Source organism: Gigantopelta aegis, chromosome 7, assembly GCF_016097555.1.
Source record: "Gigantopelta aegis isolate Gae_Host chromosome 7, Gae_host_genome, whole genome shotgun sequence".
Lineage (NCBI taxonomy): Eukaryota > Metazoa > Mollusca > Gastropoda > Neomphalida > Peltospiridae > Gigantopelta > Gigantopelta aegis.
The window spans coordinates 40,659,799-40,677,279 of record NC_054705.1 but is presented as its reverse complement, the minus strand read 5'-3'; the positions used below and the strand labels follow the sequence as shown (position 1 = coordinate 40,677,279).

The following is a 17,481-nucleotide window of genomic DNA, read 5'->3' as shown; positions in this document are numbered from 1 at the left end:
AGATTCTAATTTTTCTCAAACTATTCCAAATTCTAACCTCATCTTTTGCTTGGTTTTTCCCAGTAGGCCATAAGCCATATTTGTTTTCTCACAACATACATTGTGTACAGAGTACACGTATCTCTTCTGACCTGCTGGTTTTAGAAAAATAACAGCAAGCCATATTTCACTTCCTAGTTCGAGCCCTAAGTAAAATGACTGCATGTATAAAATATAGTACTGTATTTGACCGGAAATAAGCCCATGGGGCCAAGACAACTCATTGTGAGCTTAGCATGGGGTGGGCTTATTCCCAGACAAGGGGCCAGTTTTGTTGAAAAAATTTTTAATAATAATAATTAAAATAAATAACAATACTTAAATGAACTAGGAAGAAAACAAAAAACGTTCAGTAGCATATCTGTTAATTAGTGTTCCATTTGTTATTAATAAATAATAATTGTTTATTAATTATATTGTGGGTTTTTTTACTAGTATCTAATTATCAGAAACACACCTTCTATGTTACAATTACTTACCAGTGCTGTTTATTTACATCCAAAATTTAATGCTGAGAAGACTTAAAACAACAGCAATTAACAACAAACTCAATAGGGTATACAAACGTTTCTGACACAGGCAGCCAGCTTACACTACAAAGAATTGTCAATCTAAGGTCATTGTTCTTAGCCAATCAGAATAAGGTATTTGCTTAATTAGCATTAACTGCGGACCCAGTGTGGTGGTAAAAATAGACATTGGTTTTTAGTTCATACTTGGGCTTGGATACTTCAGAGATATACTGCAGGCATGAAATTGAAAACAATGTTACACACTGTTATTGTTAGACTGCTAAATCTCACTGGTGGTAAAATATTGTGTTACATTTGTGTTTAATTATCTGCAGGAGGTATGACCTTTTAAATGAGCTTTGAGCAAACTTGCAATTTCATGTTATTTATAAGGTGACGAAGTTGGGGGTGGGCTTATTTACGAATGAGGGCCTAATTTCTTAAATGCTATCAAAACGGAGGGGGGCTTATTCAAAGACATGGGCTTATTTCCGGTCAAATACGGTAATTAAAGTTCCGTTACATTCATTACAATATAATTAAACTTCCGTTACATTCATTACAATATAATTAAACTTCCGTTACATTCATTACAATATAATTAAACTTCCGTTACATTCATTACAATATAATTAAACTTCCGTTACATTCATTACAATATAATTAAACTTCCGTTACATTCATTACAATATAATTAAATTTCCGTTACATTCATTACAATATAATTAAATTTTCTTTGTGTCTATACACTTTACGGCAATCTGATTGGTCCAGAGGTGCTTAATTTATTTCGTTCATATCTTGTTGAACTGAAAAAATTTAAGCCACACCTACTACCTCCCCCCCCCCCCCCACTGACTGGCACTACTTTTGTGCAACAAGCCGGATTATTCAGGCAATCATATTTATATATTTTAAAGAAAATACACGTGAAAGCTACAAAAGCAATAATTTAAAAAATGTATACGATAAATTGATGAAAAATGCTATAGCAGAGTAGACATGTAGATCTATATGCATTGATTTAAAAAAACAAAAAAACAAAAAAACACTTCGCTAATCATGACATGATACTCGGTTACCTCTTCGCTAATCATGACATGAGACTCGGTCGGTGGCCAAAGAAATCATGTAGGAAACTTCACACCTGTAACTTACTTGTAAGCGATGTTCTACAGCTGTTGGCGAAAATTAAACGGTTCCACAGACAGCATAAATGTTAGACATGTTCCCTTCATTCACTTTCATAAAATATAAACTAAACACAAATAGGACAATTCCTTCCAATATAATGAAATGATCCGTAAAAATGCACAGCAGCTAGATGACATGGCGTCGCTTATCAAAATTACGTCATTTACCAATGACGTGGAGTCATACAGTGTGCACATACTTGCATGAACCAAAAAATAATCGCGGTCAATTCTTAAATAACGCTATCCCATTGGTCCAGCCGTAGCAATGGGACTTTGTCCATTTCTCGATGGCGTTATTTTATATTGGTAATTTGTCTTACTGAGCATTATTGTTTTGGCAAAATAAAAAATAAAAATAAAATATGACTTTTAATGTTATTATTAGTAAGTATATTTCAAATTTAATTATAAGTTTTGTCTGGATGTGAAAAACCCCCAAATCATCTGCAAACATGTGAGAACGGCTTCGTCGATTCACACAGTTTGCGGATGATTTTTTTGTTCATACCCCGGTGAACATAAAAGGAAAAACAGACAATCCTTAAATGATGTAATATGTGATGGAATGCCAGTAATGTGGAATTTAATGCCAGTAATGTGGAATTTAATGCCAGTAATGTGGAATTTAATGTCAGTAATGTGGAATTTAATGTCAGTAACAGTTGGCTTGCGGAGACTATGATAAAGTTTGTTTTATTTAACGGCGCCACTAGAGCACATTGATTTTTTATCTTATCATCGGCTATTGGACGTCAAACATATGGTCATTCTGACACTGTTTTTAGAGGAAACCCGCTGTCGCCACATAGGCTACTCTTTTATGACAGGCAGCAAGGGATCTTTTATTTGCGCTACCCACAGGCAGGATAGCACAAACCATGTCCTTTATTGAACCAGTTTTGGATCACTGGTCGGTGCAAGTGGTTTACACCTACCCATTGAGCCTTGCGGAGCACTCACTCAGGATTTTGAGTCGGTATCTGGATTAAAAATCCCATGCCTTTACTGGGATCCGAACCCAGTACCTACCAGCCTGTAGACCGATGGCGTAACCATGACGCCACCGAGTCCGGTCCCGGACACTGTGGATGAGGGCTGTTGTTGCTTTCAGAATTTTCTGTTAGTGTTGCTTCTTTTCATCAGTACATTTTTGTACTGGGGTGTCAATACACATTCACCGGCCTCAGTGGCGACGTGGTTAGGCCATCGGTATACGGGCTGGTAGGTACTGGGTTCGGATCCCAGTCGAGGCATGGGATTTATAATCCAGATACCGACTTTAAACCCTGAGTGAGTGCTTCGCAAAGGCTCAATGGGTAGGTGTAAACCACTTGCACCGACCAGTGATCCATATCTGGTTCATCAAAGGCCATGGTTTGTGCTATCCTGCCTGTGGGAAGTGCAAATAAAAGATCCCTTGCTGCTAATCGGAAAGAGTAGCCCATGTAGTGGCGACATCAGGTTTCCTCTCAAAATCTGTGTGGTCCTTAACCATATGTCTGACGCCATATAACCGTAAATAAAATGTGTTGAGTGCGTCGTTCCCCTTGAAAATATATTGATAAAAACAATTTGCTTGAGCAGGAAAGGGTTTCGACAAATGAAACTCTCCCCCTGCACATGCACCTTTTTCATTCAATAATTCTACATATTTGGACTCTTTGAGTTGATGATATTGTTTTTCAGTTGTCGCGGAATCTGTCCTCGCGGACTATCGGGTATGCCTGGACTCTGATCTACAGTATATTTTAACACTGGGTGAGTTGATGATACTGTTTTTCAGTTGTCGAGGAACCTGCCCCCACGGACTATCGGGTATGCCTGGACTCTGATCTACAGTATATTTTAACACTGAGTGAGTTGATGATACTGTTTTTCAGTTGTCGAGGAACCTGCCCCCACGGACTATCGGGTATGCCTGGACTCTGATCTACAGTATATTTTAACACTGAGTGAGTTGATGATACTGTTTTTCAGTTGTCGAGGAACCTGCCCCCACGGACTATCGGGTATGCCTGGACTCTGATCTACAGTATATTTTAACACTGAGTGAGTTGATGATACTGTTTTTCAGTTGTCGAGGAACCTGCCCCCACGGACTATCGGGTATGCCTGGACTCTGATCTACAGTATATTTTAACAATGAGTGAGTTGATGATATTGTTTTTCAGTTGTCGAAGAATCTCCCCCCGCGGACTATCGGGTATGCCTGGACTCTGACCTACAGCACGGAGCTGCACGGATTCAGTCTGAAGACTCTCTACAGATACATGTACGGCATCGACAGTCCAATCCTGCTTGTCGTCATGGATACCAATGAACACGTAACGTGCAGTTTTACACACACTTTTCATATTAACTCCTGGCAACATTTCGTTGAATTAAATGACACAGTTTACATATTTCAGAAAGAAAGAAATATTTTATTTAACGACTCACTTAGCACATTTTATTTACGGTTATATGGCGTCAGACATATGGTTAAGGACCACACAGTTTAAGAGAGGAAACCCGCTGTCACCACTTCATGGGCTACTCTTTTCGATTAGCAGCAAGGGATATTTTATATGCACCATCCGACAGACAGGGTAGTACATACCACGGCCTTTGATGTACCAGTAGTGGTGCACTGGCTTTACATATTTCAAAGATTGCTTTATGATTCCAAAATTGTTAAATAGCAGGCACATGGAAGTTGCGAGAACGATAATTTTGTTCGTGCGTCGCTTGCGCAAATCTAATTTTTAATTTTGTGTATCCTATTTATCGTTTTTGCGCATTTAATTAATGGCACCATTTACATGGAAATGATGGGTTACACATAAAGGCAGGACTAGCTCTGACACTCGCCAGATTCGACAATTGCGAATTTTGAAAGCCATTGGCGAATTTTATTTGTAATTTGGCGAAATAATTTTATGTAATAGCTGACATTTTTTAGAAAATAACTGTTGATTTCTGCAATTTTTGAAGTTTAATAAACAATTTGGCGAATTTGTTTGCTCACCCAGAACTAGCCCTGAAAGGAAATGGGTTAACTGGATTTGTTTTCGCGTAACCGATGAATGGGTTACGCACATTTTCAACATTCAGAGACCTGATTCATTTTAAACTGATTAACAGCTGTTCTTGATCTAAACAAATTTAAACAAAATGTTCCCCGAATTTGATGGCTGAGTCATTAATTAGGCCTTTGACATCAAAGCTGGCAGATGCCAGGTTCAAATCCCACTACAACGACCCAGCTTGATTGAATCTTGAAATAGAATTTGTTATATAGCTTAGTGGTAGAGCACTCGCCTGAGGTGAAGTGTGTTGCCGGATCAATCAACGTCCATGGACTTGTGGTGTGAATGAATCTGTGTCTATCTGAAAGTTAATTTGGCTATTGGGTGTCAAACATTTGGTCATTTTGACATATAGTCTTAGGAATCGATCCCAGACCGACTGCGCATCAAGCGAGTGCTTTACCACTGAGCTTTGATTCGTATAAAAGATCCTTTGCTAAGAAAATAAATATCAATAAAAATAATACAAGTTGTAGAAGCATCATGAGGGGTTTATGGAGTTTTATACCCTCTGTATGCTCTTGTACTCCAAGCCGAAGGCCGAAAGCTCGGGGTACAAGAGCTTACAGAGGGTATAAAAATCCATAAACCCCTCGTGATACTTCTACAACAAATTTATCTTGCCAACATGTTTAATTACAAGATTTTCTTCAAACACATCCAGGTGCATTAATAATGTCCAAACAAAAAAAATCCAGTAGCAACGTCATGTACCCAGTTTATTGTTATTGTAAGGACATGTAAAGTGACATCGTTGGAATACTGATGTCATTCAAATTCAAAATTAGCTGTATTGTTACGATACTTAGCCACATTAAAATGCTCGCTTTTCTTCAATTTCGTTTTCCGAGTGGTTAGCAAATTATTTGACAGCTATATTTTATTTACGTTGGTAACAGACAAATTTTTGCATGGCGCATCAATACAGTAACGACAGTCTGATGTTACAGGTGGGGTATAAGAGATTTGAGTATTTTACATGAAGGCGAGAAAAAAACAATAAGTTCTCCTACTAAGTGGTACTGGCGTCGTGGTAGGCCATCGGTCTACAGGCTGGTAGGTACTGGGTTCGGATCCCCGTCGAGGCATGGGATTTTTAATCCAGATACCGACTCCAAACCCTGAGTGAGTGCTCCGCAAGGCTCAATGGGTAGGTGTAAACCACTTGCACCGACCAGTGATCCATAACTGGTTCAACAAAGGCCATGGTTTGTGCTATCCTGCCTGTGGGAAGCACAAATAAAAGATCCCTTGCTGCTAATCGGAAGAGTAGCCCATGTAGTGGCGACAGCGGGTTTCCTCTCAAAATCTGTGTGGTCCTTAACCATATGTCTGACGCCATATAACCGTAAATAAAATGTGTTGAATGCGTCGTTAAATAAAACATTTCTTTCTTCTTTCCTACTGAGTGGTTATGGGTTTGAATTATTTTGAAATTGGACACCTCATTTCATTTGTTTTGACAAATTTTAAACAGCAGATCTTTTACTATAATCTATCGAAAAATTATTAAAATATATAATTTTTGAAGATTATAGGGCCAATAATTTTATCATTTTACCCACCATACCCTCTGGCAGAAGTCATGGTTGTGGTGTTAAACAAAACAAGATGGGACAATAAGATTTAACTTTAGTAAAGTCATGTGCTGGGTTGTCGGTAAATATAGGATATTAAACAAGCTTCCATTTCATATCATGTTTATGTCCCGAGTGAAATAATTTTCAACTGTCATGATCTTTAGCGAGTGATAACGACAATTATTTCACGAGGGACATAAACATGATACGAATTGGTAGCTCGTTTAATATCCTATTTATTACCCATAATTGATCTTACCGGTATTTCATATCACTCAACTCGGTTGTAGTGCACCAATCGATGATGTCTCGAAGAGTTGCGTCCCATTTGGCGTTCTAGTGGGACATATCACTTGGATATGTACCAAGATATGTTTAACCATATGGGTAATTGTAGCATCTTCCAATACACAAAGAAGAACAACACACAGAACCTGTTCACAGATATATTGTTACACATACAAGACAAACACATGGTGACAAAAACAAGTTAACAAGTTACCTTCACCAAGTATCATTTCCACTTTATAAGGAAAGGGAGAAGCTAATTGTAGCTTATGAACAAGGGAGAGTTCATTCTTTTCTTTTTATTACATAACCAAAATAGAGTGATAAAGTCGTTTCTCTTCTCTGTTCCGTCAGGTGTTTGGTGCGGTGACGAGCTGTGCCATCAAAATGAGCGACCACTTCTACGGGACTGGAGAGTCCTTCCTCTTCACGTTCTACCCAGAATTCAAAGTACGTACACCACCGCACTTCCTGTTCTCTTAGTCTTGAGGGAGCGGGACATAGCCCTGTGATAAAGCGCTCGCTCTAACCGAATTTTACGAAGCCTGTTTTTTTTTTAAATGCAGGCGTTGATGCTTTAAGTAAGACTAAGTCAAAGACTGGGTTTGCAAATTTGGCTCTGTAAATTCAAAGAATTACGAAAAAAAAATTTAATGGGCAAAGAATTTACGAAGCCTGTCTACATGTATATCTTACATGCGTGTAATTACATACATTTACAATGCTTAAAGTCCTGAGTTTAACAAAAACAGGCATTGTGAATTCATCCTATTATTATTAATGTTATTGATGAGTGTACAGATAATGGACAGACAGACAGACAAATAGATTGTACTGAGTCAATGTTTTAATACATGGTTTAATTTGACTAGGTGTTCCACTGGACAGGAGAGAACAATTTCTTCTTGAAAGGCAATCAGGAGAGTCTGGCCATCGGAGCAGGACAGTGAGTACCACTCCATTTTGTTTTTGGTTTTTATTTTTCTCCTTCTCCATCCACAATATTCAGATTGTGACTCCATTTTGTTTTGCCTTTTTTTTTTTCTTCTTTTTTTTTTCTTCATTCACAATATTCAGAGTTTGACTCCATTTTGTTTTATGTGTATTACATGTATTTTCCTCCTTCCACAATATTCAGATTGTCACTCCATTTTGTTTTGTTTTGTCTTTGTTTTTTGTTGTTTTCCTCCATTCCCAATATTCACAGTTTGACTCCATTTAATTTTGTGTTTCTTATTTTCCTCCACACTACTGGACAAATCACAATATTCAGAATTCGACTCCATTTTGGTTTTGGTATTTTGGTCTGTTTAGTCTGTTTAACAGAGATATCCTCTGAAGACTTTCAAAATTACCAAATGTTTGACATACAATGGCCACTGATTAGTAATTAGCGGTGTCGTTAAAGACAAACTTTAATCTTTAAAATGTAGACATTTCTCTCACACAGTCTGATGTCATTGGTTCTTGTTTACAGGGGTCTGTTTGGTCTGTGGTTTGATGGAGATCTGTATCACGGGCGGTCACACAGATGTGAAACGTTTGACAACGATGTACTCACGGACACAGAAGATTTCGTTGTCAAGGGACTGGAGGCATGGGCATTTTTTTGAGGTACGAATCTCTCTCTTCTGATAGCGAAAAGACGTTTTCCTTCATATGTATGAATAAAAAACTGTGGTTAATTTGTATGTACATATCACCCTAAAACTTCACGTGGGAATATTATTTTCAGAATTATTTTATTTTAGTGCCACTTGAACACTTCTCGTCTTTCAAGGAACATTTTGTTCAGTATGGTGTCACAATTCGCTGTCAAGAGATCACTACACCATTCTAAGATATTAAATAGTAGTTGCTACACTCTTTTCAAGTAATCACCAAATGTCAGTAATGAAAATTTTCATAAAAAGCTTGCAGTATGTTTTCAAGGTTCTGTAAAGTTTTCAGATGTTTTTTTCCCCCAAGGTAATTTTCATCTGTGGAATAAAATAAAAATGCAGATATTTTTCATATAAGGGTCTCCATTTGGTCCTGTCTGGATTAACTGTTGCACATTGATGAATTCACAACAAAAAGGGACAAACAATTCTTATATATATTTTGAGTTTTATTTATTTACTTCTCATGAAATAATGTGTCTTTAAGGGGCGGGACGTAGCCCAATGGTAAAGCGCTAGCATGATGCACTGTCTTATCTAGGATCGATCCCCGTCGGTGGGTCCACTGGGCTATTTCTCGTACCAGCCAGTGCACCACGACTGGAACATCAAAGAGCATTGCATGTGCTATTCTGTCCGTGGTATGTGCTATCCTGTCTGTGGGATGTGCACATAAAAGATCCCTTGCTAGTAATGGAAAAATGTACCACGTTTCCTGTCTAAAAATATATCAAAATTACCAAATATTTAACATCCAATAGCTGATGATTAATTCATTTTCATTTCAACTTATTTCCGTGCTTATATCCAATTAAGGTTTAAGCACGCTGTCCTGGGCACACACACCTCAGCTATCTGGGCTGTCTGTCCAGGACAGTGGGTTAGTTGTTAATTGTTAGTGGTTAGCGAGAGAGAAGAGGGTGTAGTGGTCTTACACCTACCCACTGAGTCGTTAAAACTCACTCTGAGTGGGAGCCGGTACCGGAATGCGAACCCAGCAACTACCAGCCTTATGTATGATGGCTTATGTTCGATGGTATGATGGCTTATGTTCGATGGTATGATGGCTTATGTTCAATGGTATGATGGCTTATGTTCGATGGTATGATGGCTTATGTTCGATGGTATGATGGCTTATGTTCGATGGTATGATGGCTTATGTTCGATGGTTCGATGGTATGATGGCTTATGTTCGATGGCATGATGGCTTATGTTCAGTGGCATGATGGCTTATGTTCGATGGCATGATGGCTTATGTTCGATGGTATGATGGCTTATGTTCAATGGTATGATGGCTTATGTTCGATGGTTCGATGGTATGATGGCTTATGTTCAATGGTATGATGGCTTATGTTCGATGGTATGATGGCTTATGTTCGATGGTATGATGGCTTAAGTACTTACAATTTGTGACACCCAATAACCGATATGTATTTTTGTGCTGGGGTATCATTAAACATTCATTCATTCATTCGATGGCGTAACCACAACACCACCGATGCTGGTAATGGTTAATAAATTAATGTGCTCCGGTTAAACAAAACAAAATTTTTACTTTTGTTCCGTGTTGACTATAAAAGTCTCTGTCTATTTTCACTTTCCAGGTTGAAGCAATACGGAACCTGTGCTGGTTGTATATCGTGTTCTTGCACCACTTGTGAAGAGAGATCTATCGCAATGAGGCTTTCTACAGTGGAAGAGTTCCACCAAGGGACGTAACTCCCGTCTCTTGACAGACACGTTACAGCACAGCTAATGTGGTGGAGTTCTTTGATAAGAATTAAAATAGAGCTGTTCTTGAAAGCAATGAAGTTAGAAGAGGATGTTCTAAATGTTTGAATGGGTGATGTTTTGCAAAAGATTTTTCTTCAAAATCATCACGACGGATAACGGTTTACTAGAAGATTTTTCTCAGTCTCAGAATGTTTTGCAAATCACCATTAGCCCAGACGGCTTTCCCACAATACTTTGCATCAATACTTTAATAGTGGTGTTACAGAATTCATTATGTGATGATACTTAAAGAATTAAGTGTCCCAGAATGCTATGCTTCAACTTTTCTTTCTTTTTTAGAGTAGTGTCCCTTGGTTTGTGTCGATGCTACTTATAAGAGTGTCTCTGTTCTCTGTACGTTGACATTTCTTTAAGAATGATGACCGGAGCATTTTTCATATGACACTAAAATGAAGTGTCCCAGAATTCTTTGCAGTATCGACATACTTTTTGTCACTCTTGTCTCCTGCAAATGTCGATTTTTGTTTTTGGTCATATTTTTTCTACAACGCACATAACACCAGCATATCTGTGAAGGCTGTTTGCATTCCCAAATGTACACAAATGTTGACTTGTTTGTTGTTTTATTAACATTATTATTATTATTATTATCATCAAGTATACAAACTGCCAAAATTTTGACTCTTTAACTCGCCCTTTTGAGTTAACCCCTTCACTGTCGCATCCGAGTGAAGACTATAATATGTGCTATACGAGTTGGATTGAGCTGGTGTTGATGAATTCGTTTGCAATATTTATATAATTCTGCATGAAACAGCTGACTCGTAGATCTGCTTTGATGTTGCAAGATGATGTTAGGTTGTTTTAGGTGTATCAGTGGTGGAAACCGCACACGACAGGGTTAAACATAGTAGGTTGTGAAAGGACTAACATAGTTTGCTGGAGAACAAGTATTACTTAGTTAAAATAGCTTGTGGAAGGGTTATGTTAACATAGTTTGTTGGTTATGAAGCAGTGTTCGAGATTGAAATTTTTGGCCAGTATCCCAGTTGAATACTAACATTTCAAAATCTGGTATCCCACCTGAGAATTTAGTATTATATGGTATCCTGGTGGGATACTGGGTTCTTGAAGTCTGGTATCCAAAATTAAATTCTGGTATCCCCGGGATATCGGGATACTGTTATTCTCGAACACTGTGAAGTATTATATGGTAACAATAGCTTGTGAATGGGTTAACATAGTTTGTTGGTTATGAAGTATTATATGGTAACAATACATGTGTAGCTTGTGAAGGGGTTAACATAGTTTGCTGGAGGTGAACTATATTATAGTAATAATAGGATATGAAAGGATGAACATACACAAATGTAGGTTGGTGGATTTGAAATATTACAGTTAAAATAGCTTGTGACAGGGTTAATATAGTTTGTTGGTGATGAAGTATTACATAATAGAAAAATTGTAGCTTGTGAAAGGGTCGACATAGTTTGGTAAAGAATTGTTATTACTCGGTTAAAAGAGACTGTGAAATGGTTAATTTAGTTTGTGAAAGATTATAGAAAGAGAAATGATTTTTTGCATGTGTTAAAATTTACGTTCATGTATTATGCATTCATACTGGAACCAACATTGAGATCATCTAGTCATGGGTGGCTTGGCCTGAAGTTCTCCAGCCTGATTCACCGATTATTTGTGTGACCAGATTAAAGCAGGGCTCGAAATTAAGAGAGAGCAAGATGGAAAAGCCACTCAAAATGTATACGAAATATTTGCCTTTTGATAATCAGTTTCACAAGCCACTTTTACATTTTCGTCTCAAAAGGTTAACTTTATGATAAAGTAAAGTTGAAACAAAACAAGATTTATTTTTGCCACTTTGTACATGTTGTCAAATATTAGAAGACATTGTATGATATCTTTTCATTTGCAATTTTAGGCTATTTCAATTTTATAACAATTATTGAAAATCCTATGCATTAAAGGAAACATGACACGAGACCATATTATAGCTCATTTTAAAAGAAAAATGATATAAAAATAATATACAAATAACTTTATAACAATAAAATACGTGTAGTTAACTTAAAATGAAGAAATTACGCTAATCAGTATCAAAGTACGATTTATGCATATTTCTTCGTGAGCGTTCGGAAAAAAAGGGAAGTGACGTCAGAGCCGCTGTACTCTTCCATTGTTGTTAACTGTTTATATATGGAGTAAGGGGCTTACGATCTTTTCAGTCCAACAGTGCCGTACTGCGCGGCCTTTGGGTGTAAAAATAAACAGTTTAAACGATCGGGATTGTCTTTTTATGGTTTTCCAATGGATTGTATCCGAAGAAAGACGCGTGTATTTTATCGCAAAAGAAAAGATTGGACACCAACACCGCATAGTACTTTGGTGTCAGCCTATTTACAGCCCGGAGCCCGAATGTTACCCGGAGACAAAAACAGTACTCGGTTGCGAATGCCGAGGTGTACATTGTACATATTTGGCACAAAGATACACCTCAGCATGATGTATTTAGGTATGTTAAAACAAAAATGTAGAATGTTTTATTTATTTATTTTTTTGGAAAAAAAAGAAGATTTTTCATGTTAGGGCTGTAGGCCTACATAACAAAATCTGTATTCACCGTCCGAAGAAGGAAACGTCAACAAGTAATCAAATATGGCATATACAAACATGGGATTTGGCATGAGGATACATCTCAGTACGATGTATTTAAATATGTTTTTAAAAAACGTGTAGAAAACAATAATAATTTTAAATAATGTTTTTAATCTTCGGGCGGAATACGTCACAAAAACGTTCCTCATCGCCCGAAGTCCCAAAGCAACACGAAGTTCAATACAAAATAAACCACTACTGTCGGTGTCGAAATAACTATTATGTTTCATCCACGGGCTGACTTGAGAATTGGAGTGTTGTTTTAGTTAATTGGTCCTTTCTTTCCGTGGCCTGCACATGTGATTCCTGATTGGCAGGTGTATATTGCAGGGTATCGACCAGGTAAGTGATTACCACGGTCTAGACATACGTACAAAATACGTGCCAGTTTTTTTAAGATCACAGGGTATTGTTGCGTAACCTATCGCGACTATAGTACAATGTTAATGGACATTATCAGCCGCCCTGCTTCATTACTGTAAATAATGCTGTAAAACCCTTGATTAAGTAGACTTTCCCATCTAAAATTACAAAACTGACCAATTACGTAGTACCAAAGAAAAGAAAATTATCACTTGGGTATCGTGAGTGGTCGTTTTTACTCTAACGCACCCTACCAATAGGCCTAATAATATGCTACTTTTTTATGAGAGAAAAATACTATAACCCCATTTCGTTCTATTGATGCAAATTGAAATATATTTAGTTTAAAAGTTGATTATACTCTCAAGTCATTTATGTTGTTTTACAAGCCAGGTGCATACAGATTTCATTATGTACAGCCCGAACATAAAAAATGCGATATTTTCTAAAAAAAAAAACCACCAAAAAATGTTTGTCCTACATTTATATTTTTTACATATTTAAATACATCTTTATGCTAAATATGAACAGTATACACCTCGGCATTAGCATCCGAGTTTTGGTTTTGTCTCCGGGTTACTTTCGGGCTCCGGGCTGTAAATTGGTCGACCGGTCTGGTCTGGCACCATCAGTTTCTCCACCCTCCGACTCGCTATCCGTTTTTTCTTCAGTATAACTGTTGTAAGTAAATGTGTGTCTTTCTTCATTTACTAACAGCTCATATTTATACGGCAAAACGTTTTGCGAACGAACACTCATTGTTTTGGTAAGCTGTGCAAGTCTTAGATTCTTTATGAGTGGTACGGACTAATGCTTTTAAGTGTAAGGCTTCAGATCAAGCGACGCGTCTCTGACGTCACGGACCTCGTGATTGCCCTGCTCATTAAAGATCGGCAATTTCCGCTAAGAGCTCGTATCTGGGGTTCTTTTATGGAGATATTTTAAGTAATTAATTTTTTATAAAAAAAATTTTTAGGTGATTCAATTTATAATTAATTGTACATGGTTGGTGCCAAATATGGTTTACGTGACATGTTTCCTTTAAAATTGCTTTTTGGCTAAAAGGAAAAAAGGATCAAGAGTTACCTCTCTTGAATAATAATGTAGTTTGTATGAATTTCTCTAGAATAGTGAATTAATTTTTTTGATTGGTTGAATAGTGTACTAGTTAAAAAAATAAAATACATCACATATAAGTTGTCCTTGTTTTCAGATAAAGTTTAGAGAAGGCATTGTGTAATAATGCTTTGCAGCGGTTATGTGAAGGCAAAAGTAGAAATAAGACGTTTTTACTCTTCCCTATTTGAAATACAAACAGTAAAGTAAAATAGATTTAAACTTTAAAGCTCACAGTTCGTAATTTTATTATAAAGTTGACCTTTAGAGCATTGAATAACTATTCAAATAGAAACTAATGTTAACTTGATATTATGGTGACCAGTATTAAAGTATATATTGTTTAAAACATCATTTTACTGTAGTTTAAATTTGTCATAAAATGAGTATAATGGTTTATATCAGTACAATTGGTCGAGAACTGCTTAACAATTTCTAGTATTTGTTTCCAGATTAAAATGTGATGGGCACAGATCAATTCCCATTTCACAAAGTGAATTTCAAGCCCTGTGTACTGTAAAAACAGATTAACCCAAATTTAGAAATTTCTAGAAGTTACTGACTACCGTAACTACACATGTAGCACTTTACTGTTGTGTTCAGATAAAGAAAAGAGGCAGAAACCAGCTACGGGTGGATGGGTGAATTTCTTGATCTGAAAAGGAACGGGATGTACCCAGTGGTGAAGCGCTCGCTTGATGCACAATCGGTTTGTGATCGATCCCTGTCGTTGGGGCCATTGGACTGTTTCTCGCTGTAGCCAGTGCACCATGACTGGTATATGAAAGGCTGTGGTATGTGCTATCCTGTCTGTGGGATAGTGCATATAAAAGATCCCTTGGTACTAATGGAAAAATGTAGCAGGTTTCCTCTCTAAGACTATATGTAAAAAAATTACCACTGGCTAGAATGAGAAATAGCCCAGTGGGCTCACCGACGGGTATCGATCCTAGTCAGACTGCGCATAAAGCAAACGCTTTACAACTGGTCTACGTCCCACCCTCTGTAAGATATGAAAGGGGTAATTTAATGTGATGAAGTTGATCGTACATATAGTTACTTAATAGTATATGAAAGGGTTAAGAAAATGTGTTGAAAATGATGTCCATGTATGTAGATTGCGTTCAGTCAGACGGTGTTCGCTAGCTAGACTGACTTTTTAGTGTTCGCTGTCAGCAAAATCAAGGCGAGCTGAAAATCACCCTCCTGAATTGGTACCAGGTGAGTGATCATCACATGAAATTTCAAATAAAAATCCTTGAAAACTTACTGAGGTTGCTGCCTTAAAATTTTCAAGGTGAGTGTGGAGGGGAGCGGTAGCAGGAGTGGCCACTCGCCCTTATTTCATAGCAAAGATTAGGTTTAGGCACTTCATGTTAAATGAAAAGACCACATCGGCATATAACCGTAAACAAAATGTGTTGAGTGTGTTGTTAAATAAAACATTTCCTTCCTTCTACATCGGAAAAGAATCAACTAGTTTGCAGACATTAGTATCACCCCCGTCACTGAATGCAGGGTTTATATGCACTAAGGCTTTACATTGCAACAAAGTTGTGTGGATAAACATTGTCCCCACCAAAAATATATATATATAGCAAAGATAATTAAGCCCAAATTAAGTACAAACATGCTGACCTCAAAATATTTCATCTCAAAACCACCGACATATTAAAGGTGCAATAACAGTGTTTCCTGTCAAAAATAGTTATTAATTTTTGCTTTGAAACAACGTTTATATCTTCAGCTATATGTATATGCCTATAAAAAATTATAACATAATGATAACATTTAGTAGTAGAATTTCTTTTCTTTTCTTTAGGGGGGAATCTTGAGTGTGTGACGTATTCATTAGAGACGTCACTGTTTTTATGCATACACATTCAACTTGAGTTGACCCATAGTTCTTTGTAGACAACGGACAAACAAACAAAGGTGATGGCCATGATACATGAATATTCATTTAGCCACTAATTATTCGGGAAACCCTTCTTGTTGTTCAGTACAAGACTTGATTAAGAGTTAGTTAACTTAAGGAAAGATTATGCACGGGATCGATTAATGTGTAGTTATTTATTACAAACAAATGTGAAAATAACGAAATATTGTCGTTTCAACTTTGACATAGGACCTTTAAACTTTAATTACACTATATATTAATATAACTTGAAATGCATTTATGAATATTCATAAACCTTCAGCAGCTGTTAATAACATTACTGCACTTAAAAAGACCTTGAACATTGTGCATGGAATTGATCCGAAAAAAACTGTTGTATGCAAATTAGCGAGATCTAAAGCCCAGGACATACAATATGAAAAGGTTGATTCAATGTTTCTCCTAGGGGCCTGTAGGACCCCACAAATGTCTTGACCAGGGCCCCATTCCACAAAGCGATCTTAGCCCTAAGATCACCTTAAGTGCATAGCTACCTTATGCACTAAGATGATCTTAGTGCTAAGATCACCTTAAGTGCATAGCTACCTTATTCACTAAGATGATCTTAGCCCTAAGATCACCTTAAGTGCATAGCTACCTTATGCACTAAGATGATCTTAGTGCTAAGATCGCTTCGTGGAACGGGGCCCTGGACTGTAAAAGTTGTAATCATTGAAAAAAAGAAAAGAAAAAGAGGGATTCACCTCAGTTTACGTGAAACTATTTTGCCAACCTATTTTGCCAACCGTCTGAACAAAATCCTGAGTGGAAACACTGTTGATATTTGTTGCAGATAATGTAAATGGTATTGTACAGTTTAGTTAGCCTAAAAAAAAGAAAAACAGTATTCATGTGGAAGCTGGATGACTGTACAGTAGCTTACCAAAGATAAGTATTGTATAGATTATGGTCACATGCAATTTAAAGGGACAGTCACGAGTTTGCAGCCATTGTAAGATGTTTGCAATAACACAGCCTTGTTGGCGACTAATATTTCATACTAAATAAATTTTCTTGTTTAGAATGCCAGTGTCTGTGTATCGAATGTGTTTGCAGTCATATACTACTGTTTGTAGCACTTGGTTTTTACTTTAATTCGTGATGTATATTTTTTCGTATGTACGAAATTATTGGGAGATACAGTTCAGCAATTCCTCCAATTCAGCAGATCCGTCGAGTCTAGCTGTCAAGCTGGATATTCATTTGGGCTACCACAGGCATTATGACAACAAACACCTTGTAAATACAGTCATTGATATTCTAAATACAAAAATATATTTAATGTGTACATGTGTATGTTACATCATTGAAA

General features: G+C 37.0%; 1 protein-coding gene across 7 annotated transcripts in view; it reads left to right on the top strand.

Annotated features, from left to right (window-relative positions):
* LOC121377024 (oxidation resistance protein 1-like) overlaps positions 1-12,144 on the top strand; it is a 135,551-nt gene extending 123,407 nt beyond the window's left edge. For all 7 annotated transcript variants that reach the window (XM_041504865.1, XM_041504864.1, XM_041504863.1 and 4 more), the window contains 5 exons: positions 3,919-4,071; positions 7,038-7,133; positions 7,556-7,629; positions 8,161-8,297; positions 9,949-12,144. In XM_041504865.1, the coding sequence (XP_041360799.1) occupies positions 3,919-4,071; positions 7,038-7,133; positions 7,556-7,629; positions 8,161-8,296 (459 nt within the window). In that variant the 3' untranslated portion in view covers position 8,297; positions 9,949-12,144. The remainder of the gene's footprint in view (positions 1-3,918; positions 4,072-7,037; positions 7,134-7,555; positions 7,630-8,160; positions 8,298-9,948) is intronic.
* Positions 12,145-17,481: the final 5,337 nt, after the last annotated feature.